The sequence below is a fragment of the Microtus ochrogaster genome, chromosome 17 (genome assembly GCF_000317375.1).
Source record: "Microtus ochrogaster isolate Prairie Vole_2 chromosome 17, MicOch1.0, whole genome shotgun sequence".
In the NCBI taxonomy this organism is placed as follows: domain Eukaryota; kingdom Metazoa; phylum Chordata; class Mammalia; order Rodentia; family Cricetidae; genus Microtus; species Microtus ochrogaster.
The window spans coordinates 13,997,361-14,009,447 of record NC_022019.1 but is presented as its reverse complement, the minus strand read 5'-3'; the positions used below and the strand labels follow the sequence as shown (position 1 = coordinate 14,009,447).

General features: G+C 45.9%; 1 protein-coding gene across 6 annotated transcripts in view; it reads right to left on the bottom strand.

Annotated features, from left to right (window-relative positions):
* Positions 1–12,087, bottom strand: part of Msra (methionine sulfoxide reductase A) — a 315,509-nt gene that overhangs the window by 189,970 nt on the left and 113,452 nt on the right. For all 6 annotated transcript variants that reach the window (XM_005355518.3, XM_026783294.1, XM_013349245.2 and 3 more), the window contains exon 2: positions 689–757. In XM_005355518.3, the coding sequence (XP_005355575.1) occupies positions 689–757 (69 nt within the window). The remainder of the gene's footprint in view (positions 1–688; positions 758–12,087) is intronic.

Here is a 12,087-nt window from a genome sequence, read left to right as displayed (position 1 = left end):
AATAAATAAATAAATAAATAAAAGAAGGGGAGGAGGAGAGGAGGCAGGGAAGGACAGACAGAAAACTGCCAGAAGCAGGGACGTGTGGAAGGCGGTGTGAGAGACAGAGTCTGTGGACGTGGATACGTGGACAAAGAAGACTTCACCAAATGGTCCAGAATTAGCCAAAAATAAATAAATAAATAATTTTCTTTCAAAAACTCACAACTGTAATTTTTAGGTACATAGCCAAGGATTGGACTCAGCTCCACTTGAAATATTTTTAATTAATGATTCTACCCATGAATGTGCTCAATTCATGGAGAAGAAAGAGGCCATCTAGTTAGGAGTGGGTCGCAATAATGACTCCACACAACTTGATAGAAGTTGTGCATCTGTGTGAAAGAGAAAGAAAAGCTCAAATCCTAAATTAATTAGGTTAATTCACAGTGTGGCCGAAGGAAACTGCAATCTTACAGCATGATATCTGGGCTGTCAAAGTTAGACAAGAAAACATATCGGATTCTACAAAGTAAGTATTCCTGGGCCCAGAAATTACTAAGAACTCAAGAGTTTTCTTGGCTGTAACGACTTGTAAATATCTAGAAGAGCCCAGATTTTGAAGCCCCGAGGACACTTACTACAGCTAAGAAAGTTGGCAGGAAGCTTTGCACGGTATTTGGGTTTTCTTTCTGAGTTGATATCTTACCAAATACAGCCATCTGTGTTCCCTCTGGGAAAGGTTCAACCGTTCTGTTGCCACTGACATGGTGTTTGGCTGGAAAAAGAAAGAAAGAAATGTGAGTTTAAATGTAAAGTTTGACATGCATGCTAACACATGTCATTAAATGTGTCAGTGAGCCCGTTCTCTGCAGGAGTCAGGAACACACCAGAGCTTACCCTCTTGAGAGAATTTCAATCACCTGGCTATTTTTATAAAGCCATGTGTGTACGTGCACTCATGTGCATGCGTATAAGGGTGCATGTGGGGTTGAGGAAGCAGACGTGTGTGTGTGTGTGTGTGTGTGTGTGTGTGTGTGTGTGTGTGTGTGTGTGTATACATGCGGTGGCCAGTAGTTAGCCTCGGATGTCGTTCCTCAGGTATGATCCACTTTGTTTTTGAGTTTTGTTTTGTTTTGAGGCAGTCTCTCGCCAGCTTAGAGCTCACCAATTTGGCAAGGCTGGCCAGTCAAGGAGCCCAAGAGATCACACCTGTATCTGCCTGTATCACACTCACATAAGCTTCACTGACATATATAACGGCATGTGTTTGTATGCCTATCAAGCTTTTAATCCCCAGCATAGGGATTAAAATATATGCCACCAAATCCAGCATTTTCCATTGGTTCTAGAAATCAAACTCGGGCCCCCAGGCTTGCAGGGGAAGCCATTGACTGGGTCATCTCCCTAGCCCTTTACCTGAGTTTTCAACCTCAATGATAGGGCAGCTTAGACATCAAACTCTGGCATGTTGTTTTGTAAAGGAATGTGTCAGGGACCAAGTTCTTACAGGCCTGGACAACGGAGAAGTGCTGGACCACTGGTCAGAGAGTCCTTACTGAAGCTGACCACCCAAGAGAACAAGGGAATCCTTGAAATCCAGGGTAAGGATGTCTCCCCGGATGACATCCAACAATCAGCATACTGATAAAGTTGGTATTTAAACAATAAGTGCAGCAGAAGGCCAGGGCACCCCACTGTGACTCAAGCACTGTTCCAGGGACAACTGTTTTGGGGACCCACAGATATCTGGTGCTTATCAACAGCCCTTCAGCCCTGAAGTCCTACCACCATTGCAAAGTAGAGATGTAATGAGCCTCCAGGTTGGGGCTTCCAACACACATTTGTTCTCAAGACCCCCAAGTGGAGAACGCTGGAGAATGCTCCATCTGAGCACATTTAAGTGTTGTCCTTAGTGATGCTCATATATGACTGTTTACATAGAAGAACACAGGAGGAACATCTAAATCCTGACATTCAACCTCCTCATGGCTTAAGAGTCACAATAGGTCTATTAAGCTCTGGCCAAGGGTGACCAGGAAACAACCCGAGAGAATGCCAGAGGATCTTGGTGAACCACCTGGTCCACATGTGAGGAGATATGACACTAGATTGAGGTGGGGACCATGCCACAGCAGGCTCCTATCCAAATCATGGGCTTCTCAGCACCCTTTGTAGCATTGCCTAGGTGATGTAGACCCTGTGAGTCTGCGAGGCTCCTTTTAGTTCCCCAGATTTCATAAGTTCATCTCAGGGTTTTCTATTGGTTTTCAAGAAAGAAAATCCAAGAAAAGGGAAGCAAACAGCCCAGAGTAGAGACAGCGGACAGGCTTGGCAGCTTCCTGGGGCCCTCAGCCACTGTTGAACACAATTAGCAGAGACATGATGAAAGGTTCCAGATGACCCTGTCTGGCTCGCTTATATGCTCAAGCTCCCTGGTCATTGCATCCCTGTAAACACATGGAGACCAAGGCTCTGCTTTATCAGTACCCCTGACCCATCCCTTAACCCTGACCAATGAGCCTAGATTCTCACCTTTACCTTGCCAAGAAATCAGAAACTCCTTCCTTTAACCCACTAACCCCACCTGTAAGAGTTGAACCTGAGGGAAAATGTAGGTAGGAAAAAAGAGGATCTACATAACAGAACGTTAAGTTCCACTTCTCATCAGGAAGCCTCACAGAGAGCTTAAAAATTATACTCATGGTTTTATCAAATGCAGCTGGGCCCTCCGGACTGGTGATGCCATTGCCATCTTGAGTCAGAGCAGCTGTGATCACCAGCACATTGCCCTCAAGAGACCAGGCTTATTAGTCTTCCTTCACAGAAGGACTGGGAGGCTTAGGAGACTTCAGGAGACCTTCAAGAGGTGCCTCTCCCCACGGATATGTAAGAGGGAAACTAACTTAGTGAGACATTCCAGTAGTGTCGCTGCCTAAGAGTTGTCCAATGGACTCTCAGAGGGCACCTTTTCAAGAGTCCTCCATGCAGTTGGCAGGACCCTTGGCGGTCTGGTCAACCTATGTTCCTGTGAGTAGATCTAGTAGAACTCATTGGGTCACCAAGCTGGACTTGCATGGAGTCCTTTCTTGGTTTGTTGATGCTCTCTCTACCTGAGCTCAATGGATGTGACAGCAATGTATCCGAGGCACAGCTTAGAACAACGAAGAACTATGATATCTGCGGTACTGACGAGAGGAAACTATTTTATTACGCCACACGCCACTCATGTGGACTACAAGGACAATGAACTAAGATGGGGATATTGCGAGGAAAGTGAAAAACACAGAGACTATGCAACGTATTTCTTATTCAATACTACCTTTGTCATTGTTAGATTCTTTTTCTCATTGTCTAGGAATAAAAATACTCAAAAATTTTAAAATCCACAAAACCATAGACTTCTCTGTATAAGTTTTTTCCTTAGCAATTGGTTTCCTGGGCAGACCAAGGCTAATCTATAGTTCAGGTGAAGTTCACAAATATAAGCGAAGGTATGTCTTCTGTGGCATCGTGGTGGCATCGGAGATGTTCCCAGACCTGACTGCCTGCATCACTGCCTTAGGAACAGGCCACCATCTCCCCACCTCTTGGACTAGCTCCTGTACTACCCCCACACTGTGTCCTGAGTCTAGCCAACTTCACCTTCCCTTTACCAGCAAATCAGCCTTGTCTCATGCCCTTGACCTCCCTGTCTGGCCTCTAGTTCTGTATCCCTTGTCTATTCATTCTTCCCAGTGTAACCACAGTGATCTTTCAACATGGAAAGAAATATAAATAATATAACATAAACTCCCAAGTACCCTCCTATGTCCATCAAAATTGTTGCTGATAAATATATATATAAATATATATATTCTGAGCAAATCACTCAGGGAGGAATGGGTCATTTGGCTCAGTCTCAGAAACTTGGTCTGTCAGGGTGGGAAGGCAAAATGAACAGTGTCCTCATCACGGCAGCCAGGAGGCAGAGAGAGAGCCTGTGTTTATGGGCTCTTCCCCTTTTCCTCCTATATTCCACCAGGGCTACCTGGTGATATCATCCACACTCAGGGAAGGTTCCCCACCCCTTTTGCTAATGGAATCACCCTCACAGACACACTCAGAGGCATGCTTTAGGAACCGTCTCGGCAGGTCTCAATGCAGTCAAGCCGACAAGCAAGATTAACCGCATTTTGTCCTCATTACTCTAAGGCTAGTCAGTGCTGCTGCTGGCCTTCAAGGATTTGTAAGGACTGCTTACCAAGCCTCTCCTCCCTCCCCTACAGACACCTCTGCCTTGTTCACTAGGGGCTGCACTAAATATTTATGTTTCTACATGGACAAGGAACAAATTTTCCAGTGAATAACGGCAAGCTCAGAGGGCAGTGGCCACATCCCATATCCCATTATCTCATAAACCCAGCATGTAGTGACACAGAGCTTTTCAGTATTTGTTAAGCTAGTAAATGAAGTAAATAGAATTTAAAAGTCTCTTTAAGCCAATATAAAAGACCCAGTAAATAGACACACACACACACACACACACACACACACACACACACTCATACTGTTACATTACTTAATGGGAGATGGTCTAAGAAATGTATTATTAAACTAAATGTTTACACAAACTAAACTTCATCAAGACATCACTAACTTCGTAATGAAACTTTAGGCCACCATCAGCTCTGGTCTGTTGTGATTCAAACACTGTTGTGACATGTGACCAGATATCTGTCTGTGTGTACGTGTGTGTGTGCATGCAGGGTGCACATGTATGTGTGTTGAAGACCAGAGGACACCCTCAGTTGTCATTCCTCAAGTGCCGCCTGCCCTAGTTTTGAGACATCGTCTTTCACTGGCCTGGAAGTCACCAATTGGGTTAGGCTGGCTGGCCAGTGAGCCCCAGAGATCCACCTGTAACTGCCTCCCCAGCACTAGAGAGGCAAGTACACACCACTACCACGTCTGGCTTTTCTAGGGGTGGTCAGGTCCTTATGCATGCAAGGCAAGGACTTCAATAACTAAGCCACTGGGATAGTCATACAGTATCCTCTTTTGAAAAAAAAATACAAAGAGCGTGTTTCCCACATATAAAGGTAAACACTTAAACTACTGATGGAGGAAGGTCATTGGTTAATTAAATAAAGAAGCTGCTTGCCCTGATAGGTTAAAACATGGGTGGGAGGAGTAAACAGAACAGAATACTGGGAGGAAGAGGAAGTGAGCGCAGAGTCTCGACAGCTCTGCACTCTGGAGCAGAGACGCCATGCTCCCCTCTCCTGGGCGGACGCGGGGATAGCTCTGCTCTCTGAGACACACGCGATGAAGCTCCGACCCAGGATGGACGTAGGCTAGAATCTCCCTGGTAAGCCACCTTGTGGGCTACAGCAGATTATTAGAGATGGGCTAGTCCAGGTGCGAGAGTTAGCCTAGAAGAGGCTAGATAGAAATGGGCCAAGTAGTGATTAAATGAATACAGTTTGTGTGTTATTATTTTGGGGCATAAGCTAGCAGGCGGCCCGGGGTGCTGGGGACACAGCCCCGCCACTCCTATTACTACAAACTACCACTCAGAATCAGTGACCCAGCTGGGTGCCCTGGAGAGGAGGGAGCCAATGTCTCACCCTCCGATGCTGGAGCCTCCTTCCTAGCTGCTTACCTCCTCGCATCTGGGAAGACAGCAGGGCTGACGGAAGTAGGCATGGAAGTGTTCCACACGGGACAGGAAGGAGTAAGTCTGTGCTGTCCTCTCTGGTGAGATGCCTCTATCTCATCTTTTATTCCAGAGCCTGAGGCCCAAAGATAATTGTTTCTATAAATTGATTTTGCATTTTCTTCTGGAATACAGATCATTGAGTCTTACATCAGCCCTGTGGCAGTCTATGCAGCCTTAGCAAGAGAAAGACAGGACAGGCTGGGATGACAGACAGGGCCCTGGAAGGAGGTTGTGTGATCTCGAGCCCCTCCCACATCCTGGTTGGACAACCTTGACCTATCATTTAACCTCCGTGAGGCTTTCCCTCATTCGGAAAGTCTCTCCATTATGCATTTCCTTGTTTGAACTATTTCGTGAGTGGCTTTGAGAATTACATTAGATATGTAAAGGCTGGCACACTGCAAGTATTGCACAACTGCCAGGCTAGCATTGGAATATGTGTGGGAGCTTTCTATCGAAAAAAACAACAACAAAAAAAACTAGATCTGAATCAGGAAATGGTGTATCTTATCCTCCTCCACACGCGTGTTCATGTCAGACATCACTAATCACTTTCCGTATTCTCCCAAAATCCTCTCTCATTAGAACAACCCAGAGAATCAATTATCATTCAGAGACAGAATATAGAACAAAATCACCTGTCAGTCCTGGCCTGAGTGAAGGACACAGAAAGATGCGACAAAAAAAATAGTTGTTTTCTTCCTCACTTCTACCAATAAACTGCAGTAAAATCCCCTCAATAATTTATCAAACTCCCTGCAGTGGGAGTTTCCTCTTATCTATGGAGGATAGAATCCAAGTGAATGCTTCCAACTTCAGACAGAGCCAACCTTATATATGCTGTATTTTACTCTATACGACCGGCAGCCTTGCTACATACACAGTACCAGAATTAAACTGTCCTTCCATCTTTGTTTGTGGGTATTGAGGAATGGGGCATTTTTGTGGGGGGGGGTTGCTTTTTGAGTTTTGCTTTTTTTTTTTTTACCTGATGTCTCCTTTGAATCACTACTCATGAATTCTGGGACCCTGATTAAGTAAAATAAGGGTTATTTTAACCCAAGTACCTCAGTACTGCAAGTACCTCAGTACTCTGATAGCTAATATGGCTGCCAAGTGGCCAATGGACAGGAAACCAGTCAAAGGGATGATCCAGATCCCAGGCAATGCAGAGTGAAATGCGCAGTATTCCACCATGTCCCTCAGAGCAGTACCAGCTTTAAACTCTTTGTTCACTTCTGGAAGTTTTCTGTTTAATTGTTTTGGGCTATAGTTGATCCCAGGTCACTAAAACCTCAAAGAGCAAAATTTCAAATAAGAAGCAAAACAATATACAGCTTTAGAATAAGGAGAGGAGTACTGGGGGCAGGGGTGAGGACTGTGAGTTCTTTAAAACCCAGACAAGACAGCACATGAGGGGTAGAGGCAGGAGGATCAGAATGTGATGTCAACCTCAGTTATATAGAGACTCTGAGGCCATCCCGGGCTATAAGAGATCCTGGCTCAACAAAATCCAGCAATGAAGGATTTGTCCCTGTAAGTCAAAAGAGCACCCCCCCCCTCCACTGAAATTCTGCTACAGCCACGTGTCTAAGGTATCTAGGGACCCCAGAGCCAGAATTGGTTACCTATCTGGGGGTGACACAGGCATTTGTAAATGACAGCATTCACAAGTTTATGCTCCAAAATTAGTGGCATAATTCACCATAAGAAACCAGCTAGCTCACCGAACAGAAAAATCATGCATTAGCTGGGCCCTCACTATTGATTACTGCAGGGAAGGACAGGAGGGGTAACAGGCAGAGACATCTGTGGCCCAGTCACAGCAGGGTAGAGGCCTCCAATCTGGCTGGCTGAGCACATGTCCCTGCCTCTGCTCCCTGCTCAGTGGGGGCCCTTCCAAAGCCATGTGTGCAGTTCATGGTGATGATGTGTCCTCTGTCAAGGGTAGATGAGCACGGGGGCGGATTTTCATCTATTCTGAAAGCCTCCTGCTTGAAGAACACAGAGGTTAATGTAAGCAAGGGTCAGAGTCAACTCTGACGGGCATTTTGAAAGGGACCCCAGGGACATGTTCTCAAGGCTTCAGAATGAAGGCACTGACACCACTGGATTTTGTCCTGTGAAAGTCTAAGATGCCCCAAATATTATGGCAGCTTCCTTTCTTGAACAAAGGACAACAGACACTGCCTAATCGCGTGTCTGCAATAATACAGACCCACACACAACTACCCAGCCCTAAGCTGCCTGACTTGTATCTAAATTACGATGGCTAAAACCTGTATCTTATCAAAGAAGAGGATGGCAGGTGGCAGGGAAAAGGAAGGCTGGAGAGCAGACCCCACCCCTTGGGCTTCTCCTGGGTCCAAGCTCCTTATGACTGGCTAGTCAATGGGATATTGCCCGGTTAGAGCATCTAGGAACAATGGCTGCTGTCCTGGAACACAGAGTCACCAGAAGGTGCAAGAGCTTTGGTCCTGACTATGCCTAAAACAAAAACTCGCCACAAAGAACTGACCTCACTTCAGACCACAGACACTGAGGAAAAGAGCCCGAAAGCAGGACAAGAGTTTAGCGTCTACGCCTCTGTTTTGTGTCATCACCTTTGCCAACTATTAGCCTTTCAGTCAGATTCCTGCCCGACCCTACACATAGGCACGTGGATCATCTAGTGACTGCCTCAGAACTCGTAATATTAGGCTGATTCGCCTCGCGTGCCTAACCTCTCCTACCTTCTTCAGGACTGAAGATACTGAGTGCCCAGGAACACTGATCCTCACAGGCAGGTCACTCCATGAGTAACAGTCACCCCGTGATGAGCGGCCTAAGTTCTCCTCACACACCAGAGCAGTCATCTGTCATCTAGTGGAGAGAACTGAATGACCGGATGGAGCAATAGACATCCCAGAGCCAGCAGGTCCTCACAGAACCAGACCTGAAATAATGATCAGCCATACTATTGTTTACCAAGATTGCCAGGCTGTATACAATAGACCCCACTTCATTCCTTCCCAAACACTGGATTTAGGATACCAGCCATCTGCTTCCCAATGTCAACACATTCAGTGGGAAGTTCCATTATTACTCTGTGTTTCCAGGCCTTCAAAATGTTAAGTGGTCAAAACTGTTGTGACAACACCTTTACCCCCTGCAAAATATCCTGATAAAAGCAATTTGGGGGGAAGGCGATTGGTTTGGCTTCCAATTCCAGGTTGTATTACTTCCCGGTGGCAGTGGCAAGTTCTTGAGACAACTGGTCACATCACATTAACAGTTGTGAGAGCTGAAGTTATGTTTTAAGTTTAAATGACTGTGCTTAAGAGATCTATAAAACCAAAATGCCTCTAACCTGAAAGGCCCACTTACCCAAGGACAGGTAATGTCCTATAATGCTGGGGGCTGTTGTTCATATAAGATAACAAGCTCTGTGTTTTCACTTCTGTAAACAAGCTTGGTTGCCCCAGCTGCACAGGATGTGCTTGATCATGTGTAGCAGGAGGTACGTAGACAGGAAATACGTCAGGATGTATGCTGGCCTTCTACTGGACGAAGACGGGAAGTATATAGCCTTATGGGTTTTGCCTTCATGAGCACCTGACTAATGGAATTTGCCACTATTCTCTGGGAACACCAGGTATGGCTCTGGCCAGTATCCATAGTATTTAATGAAGCTTACTTCAAATTTGGCTCAAAAATTATAGTGTGGTTTTACTCTCACTTGGCGGGATTAACACAGTCAAAAGCATAAAGAAATGTTCGCTGTTCCTTGTTTGTCATTTCTCTGCTAGCTTTCTTCACTCTTACAAGGTTAAGTGCCCAGCCCACGAAAACAGTGCTGCCCACTGTGGGTTAAGTCTTCCCACTTCAATTAACAATCAAGACAACCCCCACAGACATGCCCACATGACAGTCTCATCTAGGCAATTCCTTCCTCAATTGAGAATCCCTTCTCAAGAGATGCTAGGCTGTGTTGAGTTGACAGCTAAAATTAACCAGCACCCCAGTTTCTAATGAGAATGATGCTCAACATTCTCATTGGGTCTGAGATGAAAAGTCTGTTGACCTCCCAAAACAAGAGTCTCCCAATCCCTTCCCTTCTCCCGATCACACATTCAAGGCATCTGGAGGAAGTAAGCAGGGTCCGTGCAACCCCAGGATCTGATTCTGGACCAGTCTCTTCCATCTTCAGTGGAAGAGTCCCTCCAGAACACTAACCAGATCCTGCCTCGGGACCCCTCCACAACATCAAAGACAGTTTGTATGTCACTCAGATGTGGGGCAGGGACCCTGGGGGAGGAGGGAGAATCGTCTCTAGCCAAGCATGCGCATGGGCACCAGAGTCCTACCTATTATTGGCATTCTGTTCTTACAGTTTGGGGCTACAGTGTTTGGGAATACAGTGTTTGGGGAAATGCTGACAACAATGACAAAAGTTATGCCGTTCTGAGGTAGAAGGTTAGTTATTTCTAAGAAATTACCATACGTGGTTTTCCGGCAGCATCAGGAAGTGGGAAGAATAGGGCAAAGGAGGGCAGGCTACACAGCCTACTCAGTAAAGAGAGACAAAGGCCCAGAACAACGACAGCAGGACAGGAGCTGCTGCCGTGTGCTGGATTACAGAGGACTTTTCTTCCTTCTTCACATGACTGGGCTCTAGTTTTCTTTTTGGTTTTTGTTTTTTTGTCGTGTTTTTTTTTTCCTGAGAAGCCATTATTTGATAATCAGTCAACTAAAAATAAAAGGAAAACCCATCAAAAGACAGTATTTTAAAAATCAAAATGTTGCACTGGGTGGTGGTGGCGCATGCCTTTAGTCCCAGTACTAGGAAGGCAGAGGCAGGTGGATCTCTATGAGTTCGAGGTCAGCCTGGTCTACAAGAGCTACTTCCAGAACAGATTCCAAAGCTACAGAGAAACCCTTGTCTCAAAAGAAAAAAATCAAAATGTTTTCTTCTGGGCTCAATCTGATCCACAAAGAAGGGGGGAAGGCCTCTCAGTATGAAAATCACCAACAGCTCCACTATCTGCCTACCCCTCCTGTTTGAACCTGCAATACCCTTCCTCTCTATGATCCAAGCACCACGAACTCAGTCTTGCCGTGAGGAATGAGGGCTCAGCTGCTAGGATCTAGCAATGGAAGCAGCTGTGTGACCAGGCTATCTGTTTCTGTCTGATGGGGGTTGAGACATTGCTCCAGACTTGGGCAGGGCTGATGAGTTCATTAGTTCATAAACTGTGCAGGAAGGATGAAGAAGGCTGATGGGGGGCGGGGAGACGGGGAGCACAGAGCTGCCCCGCATGTCACAGCAGAGGAATCCATCCTCTAGCCAAGCAAGTTGGGAAGCTTATGGGTTGCTGGTTCTCTGCCAGGCTCTGTGACACAAAGAGAAAAATGAAGTGTCTTCCCTGTCATCACCCTTCATCAGCAAGCACAGCCAACACCCTCCTCGGGACTGCTGGTCCTAGCCATGCGCCCTAGCTTCTGTACCAGAGAAGGCTGTTGCTCTTAAAGCTCCCCGTTCTGGTGCAGTCCCCAGGACACCCAAGCTCCCAGGCTCACCCCATCACCCCAGGAAATGCATTCCATCATCACCCCTTTCATCTGGAGCGCGTTACTTTGGGGATGTTTTTATTAATCACCACATTGAACCACAGCTAACTTCTGCACTTGGGAATGCATGCAATATTACAGGATGGAAATTTCCAGACTTCATGAACCCCGCCCCCTCATTAACACAAGTAATTCCTAATGACTATCAAAATCAGATCATCTTGGATTTGGGGAGATGGCCATTAGTAAAGTGGCTGCCACCCTAGCTTGAGGACCTGAGTTCAGATGTCTGGCACTCCTATAAAGAAAGCCAAGCATGGCTGCACCCCTCTGTGCTGACTGCACACCAGTGCTGGGGGAGAAAGAAGACAGGCAGATCCTTAAACTCAATGGCCAGCCAGACTATGTCAGGGAATGTCAAGGTCTGTGACAGGCTCTGTCTCAAATAGTAATGTGGAGAGCAATAGAGGAACATCGCTATGTCAACCTCTAGCCTAATATATATACATACACACACTATACACACACATGTATATGTATGCACACACACAGACATGCCTATATCATGCTGCATACACACATTTAAAAAACATAATCTTGAGAGTATAAACTGCATTTTGTTAAAAAAATTACTTTATGGGTTAAGATCTGTATTTTAGTCTGAAGGACTCAGTGATGTCCTTGTAAATAGAACTGTTGAAAATGCTGGCAGCAGGGTGGTGATGGTGCACACCTTTAATCCTAGACTGGGGGGGGGGGCAGGCAAATCTCTGTGAGTTCGAAGCCAGCCTGGTCTACAAGAACTGGTTCCAGGACAGCTAGGGCTGTTACACAAAGAAACCCTGTCTTGAAGAAAA